At 39.0% G+C, this 19,903-nt stretch overlaps 1 protein-coding gene across 1 annotated transcript in view; it reads right to left on the bottom strand.

The window, feature by feature from the left end:
- Nucleotides 1-19,903, bottom strand: part of ELK3 (ELK3, ETS transcription factor) — a 41,082-nt gene that overhangs the window by 20,185 nt on the left and 994 nt on the right. Inside the window, exon 2 of the mRNA XM_009286759.1 lies at nucleotides 3,468-3,676. Coding sequence (XP_009285034.1) covers nucleotides 3,468-3,674 — 207 coding nt within the window. The 5' untranslated portion in view covers nucleotides 3,675-3,676. The remainder of the gene's footprint in view (nucleotides 1-3,467; nucleotides 3,677-19,903) is intronic.

Genomic DNA, 19,903 nt, shown 5'->3' with positions numbered 1-19,903 from the left:
CTTCCCTTCCTGTGCTATGCAGCATAGACTGAACTGAAGGCAGAGGAAGCATTTAGGACTGAACCCACTGCTGAGCACTCCCTGCCAGCCTACTAGGATTCATTATCTGCTATCTTATGCTAGTATCTCTCACACTTCAAAACCTGCAGCAAGTTCCCCTGTCCCTCTGCACTCTCCCAATAATCTGCCTATCTCCACTGCCTGTGAACCAACAGGACACAACACGCCACACCCACACAGAGAGCGAGAAGCTCCCACTGTTTTCTGCTAAAGGAGTTACTCCTTCAATTTAAATAGCAATAGCCATGGTTTTGGTTTGGGGTTCAAACCCTGATCACAATACATGGGGAAGAAAGACCTTATCCCTCTTTCCATCTAGGAGCTACGACCTCCATTGGGCTGCAGAACTCCTGGAAAAACGGCCAAAATCCTTGTGCCACACCTAGATAAAATTTGCAGACAGAAGAGAGCACACAGTCCAAGACAGCAGCTGTAAGAACAGCAAGCAATCACCCTAGCCAGAGCCCTGGTGAAGAAACTACAGCCACTCCTCTGGCAGATGCTGCGTGAGCAGAGACAAAGCAGATGACAAAGGTGTGTGTGTGCTGCGGGGGGGCGCAACTGAAAACAGTACAAGGGTAAAAAAAAAGAAAGGTTAAGGGACAAAAGAAGAGAGGGAGCCTCAAGGAGCCATTATAGTCCATTGATTTGAAGAGATCAGAGAGATCTCAAAGGACAAGTGCTACAAAGATCTCGTCCCTTGTTTTTAAGCAATGTCTGTTCAGTCACTGTGTATTTGAGCTCTGCCTGGATATGCTGTTCATTCACCAGCAGGCACTCTGTCTCCATTGATCCCAGTCAAGTTTATAATCAGAGGGGTTGGAGTCATATAACGAAGTGAGCTTCCCCACGCTGAGCAGAAGCCTTTTTAGCACTTAGTGAAGGGGAATTCATCACACCAACTGCTTGGAACGGCCGCTGCACTGTCCTCTCTGAATCTTTTTGTGCCTTCTCAGTCAGGCCACCTTTGAAACATGTTAAGTGGAAAAATTTGACTTCTAGTGGACAAAACACTAAAAACATTTCATTGCAGAATTTACAGCTCTAAATCCGAAACTAAAAAATTCTTACAGGAGAAGAAGGAGTCCTTCCAAATTCCAATGTGAGTAATGAAAAGTCTGATCATCAAATTGTGCACAGTTAATTTGCAGTCAACATGTTTTTTGATTGCTGTGTTAGACTGGCTGCATAGCACCCAGCCCCACTGTGCCCTTCAAGAATTAGTGCACTACAAGTAATACATGACAACAGTACTCTGAGCTCAGTTCAGCAACAATATTCTAGTTTCCTCTGCCTTGTGCAGGCAGCAAGCATGCCATAACTGTGTTGAACACTGGCGTTATTCACTGTACAATCTCATCTCACTGCCTTTTCTGAAAATCAAGATGAGAACAGACCACTAAGCATGGCTATGAAGTTTTCCTTTTTAATATACAAAATCTGTAAGTCCTTCTTTTCAATATTTAATGTTCAAGAATATAGGAAATAGTAAAACCTACTAATTTAGACATATTATAAAAAAAATCCATTTAAAGGGAACTAATCCTGAAAAGTTTTTATATTAATTAATAAAATTAATGTTAATGTTCATCCAAAAAAGGCTGGAGAAACAATTTGGGAACTCCTTGCATTTGCTGGAGTCTAAAATTGAGAAAGGTGAATATGCAAGATATTTTAACACCTCCATATTTGTGTTCTACAATTTTTTCCTTCTAGTATCTTGACGCATCTGAGAGATTCCCTTCAAATATCTTTCTGTTATAGCCTTCTAATACATATCCTGGTTACCTGGTTACCCCTCGTTCTCATTTTTGCATTCTCTGTTGTACTGTTGCCACCTTGCTTCATGCTGAAGAATAAGACCAAGGACTAAATGTCAAAGTGAAGGACGGTTTCACGAGAGTAACAGTGATCTTATGAACTCCCACTATACTGCAGAAATTTTATTTTCAGAGGTGCTAGCTACCAGTAACCGCTACTGACCTCTTTTAGATTGTGGGCATGTTCATGACGTCTGAAAATCAGAAGCAAATTGAGTGATCTAAAGAATTCCAAATTACTATGTTCACTATGTTATTATTTCAGATTTCAGTTTTAAATAAAGAGGTTGAAAGTGGAGCTCTCAACAGCCAACAGCTCTGCACTAAGTATATGCCTACGCTATCTGCCTGTGACCAGCTTCTGAGAGAGGGCAAATAACAACAGCTTGCCAGTTATAAGGTTGCTGCCTGACCTGTGCTGACTCCTTGGGTCTTCTTAGTTCTATCAAACCTCAACAGATGTATCTGTGAAGGAGGGGCAAAATTCAGTAGGTCTTGCAAGGGCAGAAAAATTGGATGAAGAAACCCCTACCAAAGCACATGTTCCACTATTTTGACTTGAGATACCCAGAAGATAAGTTCCCAAATGGGAGTAAATTTAACATTCTACAGCAAATACAGTCTTCACCTGAGATGAGCTCAGCATGAGACTACTACCTTGACAAACAGACCCAAACATATCCCTGCTCTGACACCCACCACCTGACCAGCCGCTTCTCCCTGTTTGCTACTCTTATTCTGCACTCTCATCCAGTAAGACGTCACATTAATGCTCTCTCATATATATTGCTGCTAATTAAATGATAGCAAGATATAATCTAGACTACTGTTGAAGCTAACACAGACTTTATCCTAAAATGACGTAGTGGAAAATTTCCAAACTCTTAGAAACACTGAGCATTAACAAAGGAATAGTTACAGTGAGATCCTGCTGAGGTAATACTGCACTGTCAGTAGTTCCAGCTAATAAATTAGGACCCAATACAATTAGGACCCAATACAATTGTAGAAAAGATTTACCAGAAAGCTCAGGCAAGGCTAGCTAAAACACTGGCCAACAGGATCTATGCTCCAAAAGATGTGTCCCATGAAAACTCTGAAAACTCAACCCCGCCCTCTATGCTGTTGGGTTGGTTGTTTGTCTTTTCCTTGGTCTGACATAAGTGATACCTGCTGGTAAAGCTGCCGTTCTGCCTGCTGCATCGCAGTATCACTGCTTTCTATCACCTCCCTGCATTCCAGAAGATCCTATGCAGGCTGTAATAATCAAACAGTTCTCCGTTATCAACAGTTATTTTATTGTTGTCAAAAGCTACAGAAAATATTGGGTAGCCAAATGCATAAACACATGAAAGCATCAGTAAGTGTAAACCTAGGTCAAAACCTCCCCTCCTCAGGAAATGGGATGTGCAGTGTTTTCCTGTGCATCTTTTAGCTGCCCTCTTACCTCCACTGTGATTGCCTTCAATACTGTTGTCTGTTGTAAAAACTAGTTAGAGGAACTTTTGAATAGCTTCCACATAGAGGTGAAATATTAAATGGTAGTGTTTCTATTTTCTTAGTCTGCATGAGAATAACAAAATTTACCTTGTCATAATAGTATCTGAGCGCTCGGCTCAGCTTGTCATAATTCATATTAGTTTTGTTTTTTCTGAGTCCCCACAGCTTAGCCACTTCTTCTGCCTTGAGTAGCTTGAATTCGCCATCATTAGACGTCCAGCAAATCAGGTGCTCATGTTTCTGGTCTAGCAGCAACTGCAAAAGGAACTGCCACAGCGTGATTGCACTCTCCATACCTACAAGGGACAAAGGAGAGCAACAGTGTGAAAAACATTTGGGAGCAGGTGTTCCACCCAACACTCATTTCAGTTAACAGGCTCTGTGTAGGAGCCATCCTACATAATTGAGCAAAGGAAGCTACTGTATCATTTACAACCAAACATCCACAAGACCTACAGTTCTTGCACTCCTGTTGCAGTATTTTTTCCACTGCTATTTTCTGAAGGGACACATAAAATAGAGTAAGTATTTAGAAAAGCATTGCCCGCATAGTGCACGTGGTACAGGGTCATCTCCAGTTGGTGTCTTCAATTCAATGTTTGCAACCACCCTTCAAAAGAACATGGGGAGGGGGGGGGGGGGGGAAGGACATGATGTAGCTATCCACTGAAATGAGCCGAAAAACCACTGTTTACTGTCATGAGAAGTATACTGAACTCGTTCAGATATGTCACTGTGAAGAAGGGGAGGAAAAGGGAAGACCAGAGCAGTTGCCTTTGGTTAGAGGACCAGAAACCACGCTTTCCCCCTCCCACCACACGCACCTGCCTTCCCAGTGTCATACGGCCTTTGTCTATTTTGTTTCTTCCAGGGCCTGAAATGGCTCTTGCTGCTTCTGTTTGCCAATTCAAATAGCTCAAAAGATATTATCTATTTTGCAGAAATGCTGAAAGTCCAGGACACTTGAGCACAGTAAAGTAAGTGAGGTTTACCCTGTACCTTTCTCTAACAGGGATCTTTCCTTTCATTATCATACATACGACTGAGAACTAGGAATATTTTTAACAGTGCCTGAGTCTCACTTCAAAGGTTGTTTGAATGTTTTTTTCTCTGCTAAAGGTTGTTTGAGTATTTCTTTCTCTACTAACTGCCTGTGCTACTGAGCCCTCCCTAGAATAAACGTTTTTTTCAGGCACTACGATAGAAGGATAAACTTAAGGATGACTATATTCCAACTATATACACAACGTGAAACTTGGGCGTGTTACCACTGAAGACAATTTATTATTGTAGTGAAGATGTAGCTAAAATAGACCTTTTAAACTCAGAACTACAAAATGAGATTTTCCCCCATTTTCAACAACATTGACAGCCTTAGCATGTTAACACTGTATGAAATCATTTTTTCTTGGTCTCTTCTGATACTTAATTTGGACATATTATGTCTAACTAATGCAGATTTAAAGATGCCAGTATTACTGGGTTAACCGACTATGGCACTAATGGGGCTAATTATTACCTGACTTATCTTTGTACATGTAACAATGGATATTTTTGTCTTTATCTAAATAAGCTCATAATTTTTAACTTCCTTGCTCATTTTGTTTCCTAATATATTACTGTTTGTGTCCTAATAGATTACACGGCCAGAATATGCCAGGCTTACTGCCTGACATTTCCCTTGGTGTGTTGACCACAGGAGGGCACAAGACTTCTAGCTATCTACCACATGGAACAGTACAGCAGGCAGCTGAGGGAAGATTTGCCTCTTCAAGTGCCCCCAGCACTGCGGAAATCACGTTGCATAAGCTTCACTAGTATAAAGGAAAATAAATTGCATAAGCTTCACTAGTGTAAAAGCAAGTTAAAGATACTAGAGAATGTTGTCAATAGTTTTACAGAAAAACAGAATTTGGAGCTCTATGTTCGTCCAAATAATTTCTAAGTACACTGGCCAAACAAGAATTAATGATGGTTTTATTATCCCTAAAAAAGCCTCATTTCTCTAATTAACCGAGAATCCAGTCTGAAGGCAAGGACAAAAACATCTATCCCTGACACCCAGCTGTGTAACACAGTAACTACATAGCACCTTCAAGAGACGGCAGAGGCTCCCAGGACTGTTAGGCATCCTTGACACAGAACTGCCTACATGGATGATTTGGCACTTTCAACGGTTTGCATTTGCTTCATTGCGTTTTTTTATCACTTTATACAAATCCTTTTCCACATAGTGTAAAGCAGGAAAAAAATGTATAGCTAGCTTTAAATATACCTAGCTTTAAATATACCTGAAAGTGATATACTCACTTTACAGTCTTTAAAAATTCCTTTAAACTACACCATCTGTGCAAGTATTAACATCTTTAATGGATTATTTATCTCTAACATCATAGCTAATAAAGTATCCCTACTAATCTAGCATCATATATATACACTTTTTAATTAATATTTATAAATTTTGCAACTTACTTCACTAAACATGTGTAGGTATATACAGCCATATTACTTTAAAATAATCTTAGTTTCTGTACATCACATATTTTACAGCAATACTCTGCATAATTTCAGCTTGTATCATACAACTCTTCCAAACAAGAAATCACAAACAGAACTTTTTTTGCTCTGGAAAATTAGAAGTAACTTAGAAATATCTTTCTTCAAAATTGTATTAAAATGTGTACGGGTGTCCCACACTACAAAGACCTGTCAGTAGAACTTCAGCTGAGGAAATTAAAGATGGAAGAGAGTTATAGAAGCACCAATAAAAACTCCACCACCATGCCATTAGCCAAAACAGGGCAATACCTCAGAGATGCAATTCTCTCATCCAGACCTTAAATTACATCTTCCTTCAGATCATCAGCAATCATGCCTCTTCAGAGAGTTTAGGTGGAAATGAACTCACAGTGAAGCGCATTTTGCGGCAGTCTTCTCCACTCCCACTCACCTCTGCCCAAGAACACTCACAGTTAACCTACAGCTAACGTTGCACTACACTTTCCATTATGAACCTATTTTCTGATGCTCATTGCTTGTAAAATGTAAACAGTTTTGGATTCCATTTTATCTACTGAGTGTGGGCCTCATGGTGACTCAGCCATAGGCGTAATGTAAAATGCATGAACAGTGCTAGCCTGGGTGAGAACATCCTATAGGAGCACCCACTCCACACTATCTGTCCCGGTGACTAAGGAGAGGTGACTTCCATCAGGTTATTATCCAAAAGGTTACTGCCACCTTTTTCAAAGTGGTTCAGTTCTTGATGATCAGCTCCTCAAACAGCTGAGATGCACACATAATCTCTGGGGGTCACTCAGGTGCTGGATCTAAGGCAGATGGCTGTGGTGGGATTAGATTTAGGCAGCTTCCTCACCACCCTGCTTTCCTTACCATCAACTCTCCAAGTGTGTAGCTCTGAACAGGCTTTATAAAGGACCTGCACACCTCAGAATTCAGCAGCGATGTGCTTAATTGGTATGTGCATAAATCTTCTACTGCGTATGACCCAAGTCTGCCCATACAGAAATGAGATTACAACAGCTCAATGCTGCATTGTACTCCATCCCTCCATCTGCCACTGTGTTCCTGTCTAAAGCTTCCCATACTGCTTGTATAACTGTATGTATATGATTCCTAAATGAGGCAAATCATGCAAATTACATTTTCAGCTGATCATTAATTGTATGGCCCTTTTCTTCTAAGCACCCAACTTGAGGCATTCAGGTCTGAGTTGCACTGAATATTCACAGCTGTAACTACCTTTAACAGAAGCTTTGTGTTCAGCTTATATGGTAAAATCTTAAATACCTTGAATTCGGTAAACTGTGTTAATCTTTGCATCTCATTTCCATTCTCTAAAATGTGATTTGCAAGGGAATAGTAAAAATCTAAGATCCTGTAGTGACAGCATTTTTAAACTGATGCAAAATATGTCATTTCCAATCAGGTCAACAGAAGTATCAACCTGCCTTTCTCTATGGGCACCACTTTGGGGTTCTGCAAAGTATTAACTATCCTCTTGGGCGGACAACGTGGCCACACAGTATACTAAGCCTTAACTTGTGCCTCATTTGAGTGGTGGAGCAAAAGAATCACATGACAGATATACTACAAGACATGTAATTTAACCAAAAATGTGCTACCTGTATTAAAAGTTATTGTAAATTATGATTGGGAGGAGTCGGAAATCTTCAGAAAACATTGTATTTCATTTATGTATTTTCTAATTCTTTTGAATTTTTACTGACTCTAAGGGAATTCAGTGTCTTGCCTTAATTTGACAGAAACGGGTGTTAGGATGTGGTCACTTCCTACAGGGCGCACATTTCACATCACATTTAACTCTTTATTAATATTAAACAGTAATAATAAATATTCCTGTCACTTCTGTGCTCAGTACAGGATTTGAATGCTGGGCAATAAATAATACATGGAACCACATACTGAATTACATGGATTAGAAGAAAAATAGTTAAAAAAAATCACTTATTTAGATAGTGACATCCATCTATGGTACAGAATGAGACAGGCAATCTATGTAAGAAACATATATTCTGTGTCATGGAAAGCCTAATCAAAATTCATATAGACAAAAGAGTCAATTTTTTCATCCATTAACTTTAACACGTGGTTTTGCCATCTTACCGTTTTTTAAATATTTATACAATGCATTTGACAGTCAAAGATATTTTCTAAGCCATGAAACAAAATTTGCTAGGTTGACCTGACCTAAATAGCCTAGTAATTTTACTTTGTGATCAGTTCCACTACCACTGATGCAAATAATCACTGGCATAGCTAGAAGGAATTATACTTGGAAATGCTGTGTTAGATAGCAAAAGGATATTTCATGACCGAGTTTTCTGAAAGTCCATTTCTCAGGCAGCTGTGACAGGTAACCACACTAACACCCTCTGCATTACCAATTTACAGTCTTTCAAATGTGTGCCCCCCTATACAAAGCCTACCAACTGCATGATCAGCGTGATACAATGTGGTCTCCACACATCAAGTTTTAAGCTCAGGACTGATGCGGCAAGGAGGCAACTCAGAATACCTGTGCTGATAATACTGCCCCTATTCATTTCAACCAAATTAAGGGACTAACGGAAATGCCTAAACTTGGAGCGGCGACAAAGTCAACACCGTAAGCTCTCCCTGAAGAGAATAATAGAAAAGGACAGAGACACCTGCAGGGCAAAGCATCCCAAGAGATGATTTTCCTGTAAAGGGGGTGCCCAAATTCCTCACTTAGGTGAGGGGCGCAAATGCCAAACACTGGCTCTCCCCTTAGTGTATGGAGACTGACTTCTACCAGCATGAGCAAGCATTATGAAAACATTACACAAGTTACACTAGAAACGGTTAAGACGTATGAACACACGTGCTGAAGAGCTGCATTACCATTTTTTTTGACCAAGACAATACATACGAAATTCCATATGACAAAATGTCAGTAAAGTGGCATTAAGGTCCAAAAAAAAAAAAAAGTCATTAACCTTCTGGGCAAAATAAAACAAATAAGCAAGCCATCTTAAATCCAGTAGAAAACCAGGAGGCTCAGAAACAAAGCTAGCTAAATAAAAAGCTTAGTATCAGAAAGATTTATGACATGAACTGTGAGATAAGTAGGATACTCTTTGGGGCATTAAGTTTTGTAGGACTCTTGCATAGGAAAAGCTAGAAGAAAAAGGCAGAAAGCTGGAAAGCAGTTCAGTAGCATTCAGAACCTCTGCAGAGGTCCTTAGCTTCCATACAACTATGTTACAGCTGTGTTCTTATCTTCCGTTCTCCCACATACTCCAGGTTTCCTACCTGGATTCTTTCTCTCCACTCTACGTTAGCTCCCCCACAGCCTTTCTAAAATAAAGAGATATACTGCTGATCCTGGACAATCAACATGAACAAGTTCTGAAGGCTAAAACTAGGAATCCCTCCAGGCATTAGGATCAAAACCAGCCCCTTGTTGCTTTAGAGGGTCTGCAGAGGAACATCTGGGACTCTGAGCTGTAAACCAGGTCGTGGGACTTGGGGCAGAGGAGGGACAGCTGACTGGCTGGGGAGCCCAGAGGCTGAAAAAATCAGCTGAAGATCAATTAAATCAGGAAGACATAAAAGGTGTTAGCCAGCATTATGCACTATAGGTAGTCACAGAGAGATGGTGATCAGACATGTACATGAAAAGGATTAAAAGGCAGAGTCAGGGCAGGGAAATTAATTTCCCTTAGTGTATGAAGAAACTGCTGATTCCTTCTGTAGCCAAAGCAGCTGCAAAAGATTCAGCTCCTTTTCATATGCCCCGCCACAGCAGGCACACACCTCCACTTACATTTCCCTTACAGGCAAATGTGTGCTTTTGCAAACACACAACATTTCTCTGTAACAGATGCCTTTTTTTTTCCTTTTCAACTACTCTGGAAAACGTGTGTATATTTTTTGTATGTCTGTTTACTGCTTTTGTATCCTAATTCTGGCCAACGGCATGTTTCTTGAGCAGCGTGACGTGGGGCATTGTTAGCTTCTCATTCACGTTAGCATTCGGCTTCCTTTATTTCTGCAGGTTGCAGCCAGGAAACTGGAAAATGGGCCACAGGAAACCTGGCCTCCTACATCTGTCCCAGTTTGTAACAGCAGCTCTGGTTTTATTTTTCTAAGTGTCTCAGGTTCATTTTAACCCTTGAGATGACTGCTGCAATAACACGTGAAAGAACATGACTGCTTTGCCATTATTTTTTTAACCACTGTTTTTCAATACAAGAAATTGAGATTTTGCTAAACCATAATCATTTTTAAAGTATATCAATACTTATAAACAGTTACGTAAGTTTTAAAAAACTTTTGTTGGAAATTACCAAAACAATTCTATTCCAAAAAGACAAATATCAAAGAGTATATTAAGAGAAAAATATGGAATAAGGCAGTCTCTAGCTGTTTCAGCTATACACATTTTTAACATAGTTGTAAAGTGAATGTCCGTATGGGAAGTTGAACAGCTTACAAATCCTCTAGGCCGATTTTTCTCTTATTTATATATAACTAAAACTACATTTTAGTTTCTATAAAAAAATTGAAGCACACTTGTTTTGCATTTGATGACAGAAGCAAAGGGGTGCTGATCAAGAAAAGAAACTTTTGTAGAATAATCAAAAAATCAGTCAGCCGTAACATTTTCCACTGAAAAGTCATCTGTATAACAATGAGTACATCGTGAGAGGTTAAAGACAACTGCCAAATGTGCCCAAATGTTTGCTCAGAAACATTTGAAAGAACAAGGCAAAAGTCTGAGTCACTCCTCACACTTTATTTCTCAACAGAGATGCTTCACGGGTGATAAATAGGATGTGGCTGGTGAAAAGTTAGTGATTCTGCCACAAAGGAGGAAAAACAAGTATCAATTTGTTTACTCAGAAAGTTTTGAAATACTCATCAAAGGAGATCTTACTGCTAATTTAATTGGCTTTGAAAAAATAAGCTCGCAACTAAGTGTGTAAATATACCTGTTTTAACTTGATGCAGAACTTTCTCTGTTAAAGGTAATAAATCAAACTAATGGTGCAATCCATACCCAGGGCACTTTAGGGAACTGACTGTGTGTATGATACAGAATGCTGGTAATTTTTCCACATCCAGCAACCAGGACATTTCCTGCCAGAGCATCCTCCGAGTTCTTCCATTGTGTTGAAACTGCAAAAACTTTCTAAATCAGGACTTCCTCCTATTATATTTTAGAGGCGTCTTTCTGGGAAATGCAGATTGAAGTGAAAAAAAAAAAAAAAAAAGGAATTCCTGCAGCACCACCCAGTGGAAACATTAGAAAAAGTTACAGAGTGCCCCAGCACACAAGTTCCGATTTGCTGCAAAACTACAGTAATATTGCCACACAAACCCTGACTGGTTTAAGGATGTGCCAAAAAAGCACAGAGGGTTTCGCTGGACGATGTACTTAACAGAGTCACATGAGGTATGCCTACTCTGCCCCTCCTGCATAGTAGTCTTCTCTTAGCTTTATATTCTAGTTTAAAAGATTATTTACAGTAATAATTTACAAGGTCTCCTTCTCAAGCAAGAATACCCACTGTTCTGGCCCAACACATTTAAAAAAATAAACAGACTCCTGTGGTTAAGAGCAACACTAAAGAGACAGCAGCAAGATCTAGTAAAATATAATAGGATAACATCAAGTTCCACTGCAGAAAAGAAAGCACTCACACACATGTCCAGTAATGCTTCCAGTAGGTACATTTGGTAATACAGTGTTTGCAGTTTTTAATTTTTTTAACTAAGTCAAAGAAAGGCTGAGGCACGTGTCCAAAGGAAGAAAGTTCTGCAACCTCCAAATTAATACAACAAAGGACTGGTCGCCTGCCAAGCAGAGGTGTGATGACACCACCTCTAAAACACGAGTGTTTTCAGATTCTCCATAAGGATGCAGTTCAAGAAACAGTTTTAATCCGACGGGAGTAAAAGCCCTTAGCAGGAGGGAATGTGGCTAGTTGCGTCCCTGTGAAAGGCTTAAAAAAGTAACCTGCTCAACTATTTCTAAAGCTAGCCGTAAACAAAACTACATAAATCCATAATGGCTCCAACCGTTCACCTTGGGACAGACGTAAAATGAATGCAGACTCCTCACACCGCTTTCTGTCTGCTCATGTGGTGCACATCTGTGGCATGCTGGCAATACGCTACACTGCAATCCGAGGGACTTCTGCTTTCAAAGCCAGCCCTATATGTTTATTTTTCCCATATGACTTTCTCTTACATTTTTGCCAGCATCAGTAGGACACAGATCATGATTATTTGACTGTCCTATATAAAATTTCTGATAGTCCCTTTGATAAATTCAGAGAAAATATGCATGAAAACAAAAAAATAGCTAAAGAGGGCAGAGGATACAGCCTCCAGAACAGTGGCTATTCTGAAAGTTTGCTTGACTTATCCAGCAATGATTACTCCCAAATTCAAATTATTTTTCCTTATCTGTACTCCCTTCTTAAACTGAAGTATTAAAATTTCCAATTTTGTGACAGCAGACCAAATGCTTTGTAACTTATGCTAGTGGCTCTAATATTTTAAATGGTGTATTAGTACTATCAACTGTCTCAAATGTTGCTTTTAATACATTTCATATTTGGGTTTTTAAACTAATCTTCTCCTCTCGACTGATTCTTCCTAGACTAGAAACTTAGATAAACAAGCAGGTCTTTTTAATACTGTGAGCAGAGAGGAACCTGGCCAAAAGGACAGGAAATGCAGCCCTGGGAGTTCTGTTCAGGCAAGCCGAGGTGGCTGGCAATTTCCGCGAGACCTGAAGCACAAGATCATCGCAGCTTATACTGGCAGTCAGAGCTCACCTTCCTATTCACACTGAATTTTCAGAATTTGCTGGATTTGCAAAATGAGCCATTAAACTACTAAATAATTTACAGGCTTACCTGTGTATTCTCACGTTGCAAGGGGAGTCAATCATAGCATTATACTGAAAATGGTGTAACACAATTCAGCAGATGGTAACCTAAATACATATAGAGACATTTTACCTGGACAATTTCTTCCCAAAACATTAGTGCTATTGCAATAGTTCCTGGAGCACAAGCCAGGGTGTAAGTTCCTTAGTCATAAAAAATGAGCAACTAGTCACAGCACTAGTCAAGGTCCCTATTTTTCACTTTAAATGCTATGATTTCTGTGCACAATGGTCTCATAGTAAAAACCTAAATTAAGAATCGCTCTTACATGTCAAAATCTCAAAAACCTGCTATTCTCCTCCTTTCTCAGTGCTAATCAAAGTTCTGATATGCATGTTTATCATGCGCTAAGCTAAACTGAAACCCAACCCACTTGTCTACTACACCATCAAGAACCTGAAGGTCACACCTACACATTTCCCCTAACATCGTTCATTAAACACTGGAATACCCAACAGAATGTATCATAAAATACATGAGATTTCAGCCAAGAGAAGATCTGGTTGTCATTCTCCTGTACTGTCTGTGTCCTGTGTACTTAAAACTAATTCCCATGGCTGCTGTGAACTATGAAGGAAAGACAAATGGGACGCTATTTCAATGATTACAGCAAACTTTGCTGTATACAAAGTGCCTAGATTGCCTATGTTTAGAAGTGACATCAATACACCAACTGGTTTGTTACTGTCTCTGCTGCTCAGGATACAAAACAGCCACTATTTTGTTTGATTTGTATGCTGAATCTTGGATAAGATTCCACATTTAAATAAAACGTGGAATAAAAGAGTCTATCCCCTCTCCTCAACTCGGATGAGATTGCACAGTCAGTTTTATTGCACCCTTCTCCCAGGGAATCACTCCAGCCTTGATACTGCTCTGTTTTGGAAGCATTTGCATCGCAGAGCTTCAGTACTGAAGCAGCAGTACTGAAGGAGTGCTGCAGTCATACTTGCTATACCAGCCCTATTCCACGGTCGCAGTTTGCTAAACTAACCACACACACCAGTTGCTCTGAGTCTGCTCTGAGTCACCAGACTTCACAGAGGTCTATATCTAGAATCTAAACCCACATTCCCATCTCAGCTATATTAGTATAGCATGGAAGAAATTCTCTGAAGGTAGTCAACTTTCTCCAGACTTCGCTAACAGAGCTGCAATAGGAATTTGTTCTCTTTCTAAATGCTTTTTAAAGATTGTTTCTTCTCATAAATTACTGTTAATTGCTGGGAAGAGATAATAGTGGTGCTTGAGTCTATAAACTTTTTGTTTGTGCTGTATTGTGACTTGATACAACAGAGGCCACTCAACATTACCACAGTATAAACATTTTAAAACAATAACACTCATTAGCATCCTTCCCAAAAAGCTTAAACTGAAATACATCTTATCAATTTTCTTCATATTAAAAAAAAAAAAGATGAAGAAATATACAGAGATACAGTAAAGAGATGCTGTCACCACATTAGAGGCAAATGGATGCATAATAGAAATCTGTTTTCCAGATGAACTGTCAGCTGTTTTGCAAAATGAGGATGGGAAACTTATAGAAGGACATTTGATTAAAAACATTTAGATTCTTTAGATGAAGTATATAATCCAAGTCTACTCTTTTTTGTACAACTGTGAAAGCGTATTTTACATAAACTTCTTTGCTTGTTCACTAATATTTTCAGAGGAAGACCCATCTTGTAAAATTGTATTAACAGGACTTAATACTTACGTTAGTGCTTAGAAAGCTTTTACCAATTTTGAATGATTGGTAAGAATCATAAAAATTACAAACAAATGATTCATTACATAATTTAATGACAGCTAAAACTAAAAGACAATGTGTAAGATGTAAGTTTTCCTCTTCTAGTACTTCGAATGATCTTCAATCCACAAGATAAAAAAAAATTTATACCTCAAAGCTGAAGACACTGAAACAGGGTTGTTTGCATGAGAGCCAAAATACATTAGCATTTAGTAATCGGTATTTGCAAAGATTATCCATGCTATATTCTGAATCTTCAAATATTGAGTACTAAATTGGCAAGCAGAGACACAGACGTGATTGAAATGACTCTCAGAAATGGGTCTGGGGGAAGCCATAGAACGGGGAGTATCCTTCACACACTCAGTACATCCTGACACTGCAAAATTTAGAGCAAAGACATGGAAGACTAGGAGGACACTTGCACAGAGCAAGCAAGAGCTACTCCAATGCCTTAGTTACATTCACGGCCTAAGCTAGCATTTAAATGTTTGCAACATGCAGTTAGTCTCAGTGCATTAACAGAAGTGCTGACACACTCAAAAATAAATACATGCCTAAGTGCTTTAAAAGATCAAAACAAAGTAAGTTTGTGGCTTCCTACAAAAATTCTCCTGAAGACCCCAAGCTGTATCTAACCACTCAGATGTAGACAGAGCACATGGTATAGTCTTTAGAAACCTTTCTTTACATAGTTGATTGATATTTATCTTAAAAGGTCATAGGCGTCATCATACAGTTGAGCAGTTTTCAACATGTGGCCCATGCATGCAGCGGTCAATGGATTCCTCCTGAAGGAGAGGCAAAAGTACCACAGTACGACTACAGTAGGCTCAACTGCAACATAGGCATCTGCACAACCACTCAAAAATAATTATGGATCCACAGACACAAAAAGGACAAACGCCACTGCTCTAGATAGTCACAGCAATGCTACTTGAGCAAGCAGGCCAAAATCAGACATGGTGTTGGTAACCATAACTCCATAGGAATAAAAAAAAAGTATAATTTTCAGCTGCGTTGTAACTGCTTAGGGCATGGCAAAGTTTGGTCTCCGATGTTCTCAACTGTAACTTTAAAATAATTACTTAAATATTCAGTTATTCAGTACACTGTGAGATACTGACCACGAATTACACTGATTAAGCAGATCAACAATTCCAGGGTACTTTTTGGTACTGCAAAAACTACCACAGTATTCATACAAAATTAAAAATGCAGAATGACTACAGAGTTATTAATTGGCATTGAATTAACTGGCAGGTAGTGCCTTAGCGATATTTTCATATCAATGCTTATGTCAAGTATTTTCCTTAGTTTTTGCTTTTAGAAAAGCAGCAAGTCTCCTTCAAAGAGCTTCTGAATTAAAATCCACTCTTAACAGCAAACCCTGAAGAATTTGAATTCTGATATAATTACTGGTTTATAAAACCACAGTGACTTAAAGAAAGTTTTAAGAACAAAGATGCACTTTCTTTTTGTGAAGTGCACAGATAAGAGGTACTTTGTGCTTCATCTGCTTTGTTTTCATACATGCGGCCTTGTATTTTGCAGTGCAGTGAGCTGGACTTCCTGTACCTACACCTTGACATTCTCCTCAAAATCATGACTAAGTCTTGAATCATTCATTATTCAACAAAATACTTCAACATGAGAACCGACGTATTCAGTCTTTCAAGAGCTCTCAACAGCCTCCAGAATATTAGTTGATTCATTTAACGAGCCACAGATGAAGTAAACATCTGTCTAACGATTCAAGACTGTGAGATTCCCTATTGTGGGAAACACGGAGGAGAAAGCCATGGTGAATCAACCCGAGGATACACAGCACAACGTGATTTTCAAAGGCCCGTAAGTTACAGCCTGTTGCATGAACCATCGGGTGTGGTTACAAAAGATACACAGCAACTCAAAACCAACAGTACTCTTTGAAACTGGCCCAAGCTAACAGTGTCCTATAATCAGTGTCACGGCTCTAAGATGGATTCAAGCAGCAGCGTCCAGGCATGCTGCACATTGGAGCCACCGCCACCAGAAGAAAACCACGGACTGATAAACAGTCTGAATTGCACAGATGAGTCCAACCTGCCGTATCTTTGTAGGAAATACTATCAGTTCTTTGCTATCTTAGATTATTTAAGTACTATGACAGAGAACCACTCACAGAGATAACCGTAACTACATAAGCATACAAATTTTATATGGTCACCAAGATATAGCACCTAAAATAACTTTATAAATACATGCATCACAAATAATTGTATGTTGGTTCTCCCAGCCTTATCCCACTCTCCCTTATCTTTAGCAGCCAAATGACTTTTTATTTCGGCGTCTATTTCTTTTCTTTGATTTTTCCGAAGCAACATTTTGTCATGTGATTGCATTCCCAAGGCAAAGATTTGCATTTTCTGTAACAGCTGATGGACCTCAGTGTCCATAAGTATTATATATACCTATCTTCCTACATGTAAACATACGACCCTCAGAGCAAGCAACAAGCTCCATGCACCTTGGTGAACCTGCAAAATGGCTTTCATTCTGTGCTAAGTCCTCCAGAACAGATTTTTAAACTAAGGTAGATTTCAGCTTCAGTTATGTAAGTCACTTGAGCAGTAATACCTTCCCATAAGAATACCTCCATCATAACACACCCTGAAGCTGGCCTCCATCCCAAGAAGGGCATTACAACCAGAAGGTAAAGTTTACATGACTGGACTTCGTGCACAGCAAAGGGGAATACTTCAGTCTTTGGAGTGAGATACTTGATTTGTTTTCATGATTCAAGTTTAATGAAATAACATTAAGTAACAGGAGCAAAGAACCAGTGCGAATCAGTAAGCAGTGCGAACTGCTAATGAATAAAACAAAATGTTTCTACATATGAAGGCATCCATGCGTGTAGTGGTTCCTAAACACAGTTCCAAGGAAGGCTGTAGCTGAGTTTCTCCCCCTGAGATTGTGTTGCTTATTTCAGCTGTTGCATCTAGGCGGAGTTGGTGATATCAGAAAGGATATAAGCCTGTAGGTTTTTTCTTTTTAGGAACAACTCACGGAGGTGATTTGGAAAATCGAGATACAAGCAATTATGGTAATATCTCATCCCTTAGCAGACAGTATATATTCTTCTCACACACTTTTATATTTCGTAAATTAAAACAGGTAAAGAATAAAATCATACTTACAGTGAAAACACCTTTAAGACATTTTTATTATTTGAGTGGAAACCATCATGCACTATTTGATATTTGGATCTTCTTTCTGTTCCAAACAGAACTGTTGTATTTTTAACACATCTATGGATTACTTCTCATTCACTCTTTCAAATATACAGAACACACAACCAGTACACTACTACTACTACATCTGTTTTTCTATGAGGACATCAAGATGTTTTTACTTATGCTGAGTGAATACAATACATGAAATTTATATAGTGTAGATAGACTATATATATATCTGTATGTATGAATGTGTGTGCTTCATCTGCACTGATTCAGCAGATGGCACACTGAAATTCCAGTAATACTTAATACAATAAGTGGACAATTTAATGTCCATATTTCAAAGAGACATAATAAGAGCTAGGGAACACTCTTCAGTAAGAATTTTGGTGTTGTACGCCACACTAACTGTTCCATAACATATTAAACAGATTTTTGAACGTTGTGCCCAGTAATGCACCTCTCTCTCTAAAATTTAGAATTTTACAAAAGAAATAAAATTCCAAAACCGGAAAATAGCTCTCACTACCTGATGACTGCATTTGATTGAAACAGAGATTAGGCATTTTCTGTTTTACATACTATTCTAAAAATTCTTCTCTGCCCAACTAGGAAATCAAGAGGCATCTGTGTCTGGAGATTGTGTCACCAATCCACTAATAAAAGTCCTCTGTAAAGTGATGTTAATGAAGAACTTTTCTGTGCAGCTTGGACATAGGAAGTACAGGAAACACTGAAGATCCTCAAAGGTAAACACGTGGTATACTGCAATTAGCTCTCCAAGTACTACTTCTTCACACAATATTTGCTAGTTTAATGCTATCACATGATAATTCAAGTAAGCAGCCAAGTGTTATTTCCTATTACATGCAATTTTATTCACATTTTTTGACATTTCTTTAAGTTAAAACCCACTTGCAAGCAAGACTCCATTTTCTTTGTTTGCTCCAGACTTTTTTTGCAAAAAGTTGTTAACTTCTAATTTACATTAAAGATCAGTGGGGCATGGCAAAAATCTTTCTAATTCTGAACACAGACTTTTTTCATGACGGCTATAAAAATAAATCATCACTAAATGATTACACAGACCACTAAGACAAGTGATATGTACAAAATAAATATCACTTGGAAATTAAATATGTAAAGCACCAATACAGCAAGGTTATGTGAGTGAATATACTTTTCAAACATGCCCATCACCTCGGTATCTTGGCACAAGAGTCTTTTAATGATGCAATTACATACAAATGTCACAGATGCATAGAACATGCTTATCGTAACAGCCTTCTGTGTACCCCATTTCTGAACTTCACCCTACGAAACTATTTATGCATAAATTACATTTAATCTGAAATAATCGAAAAGTCTGTATGAGCAAAATATGAGATGAACCATGACTTTCTGCTTGAAATTAAATGAAACCACTGACTTTTGAAGTTGGAGTCCTCATGACCAAAAAGATGCTGCATTGTATAAACTTGTCTTAGCACTACACCTCTAAGTAAATAAAGATGTAAGTTGTCTCCCTTTCAACTGCAATGTTAGAAAGGCTGACAGGGCTTCACAAAACCCTCCTGTGTTAGGGAACGGAAACTCCTAATGAGATTAGTTGGTGTGTGTGCAGACATTACTTAGCCATGACTAAATGGGCTCTCTTCCTGCAGCCAGTGGAAAATTCAGGGAACTTTTTCCCCCTGCAGCATCAGAGTCCCTCTAACCTTCAGCAAAGCCAGATCCAAAAACAACTCTCCACTTTCTCTCCCTTTCTCTCTCTCCCCCCCCCCCCCCCTCCCCCCCCCCCCCTTACAAACATTTTTAGTGTTTTTTCGGTTGGTCATGGAAACTATCCATGTCGGCCGAGGGGTCTTGGGGCAGGGGGCGGCTAAGAAAAGTGGGGAGGGCCAGGGAGAACGCAGAAGACTACAAAGGAAACTGTAAAAAGGAGCAAATATATAAACCTGAGAGGGAGAAAACCACAGAGTTTCTTTGTGAGCTGCAGTGACTCATTTTCAAGATGTTGTCTGCTGCCAGTTTCAAACCGGAAGCGCATGGCAATTAGTCTTGCTGTTTCCAGACAAGCCA

Source organism: Aptenodytes forsteri, unplaced genomic scaffold (genome assembly GCF_000699145.1).
Source record: "Aptenodytes forsteri isolate BGI_AS27 unplaced genomic scaffold, ASM69914v1 Scaffold360, whole genome shotgun sequence".
Taxonomy (NCBI): Eukaryota; Metazoa; Chordata; class Aves; order Sphenisciformes; family Spheniscidae; genus Aptenodytes; species Aptenodytes forsteri.
The sequence above is the reverse complement of the archived record's forward strand: the minus strand, read 5'-3'. Positions and strand labels throughout refer to the sequence as shown.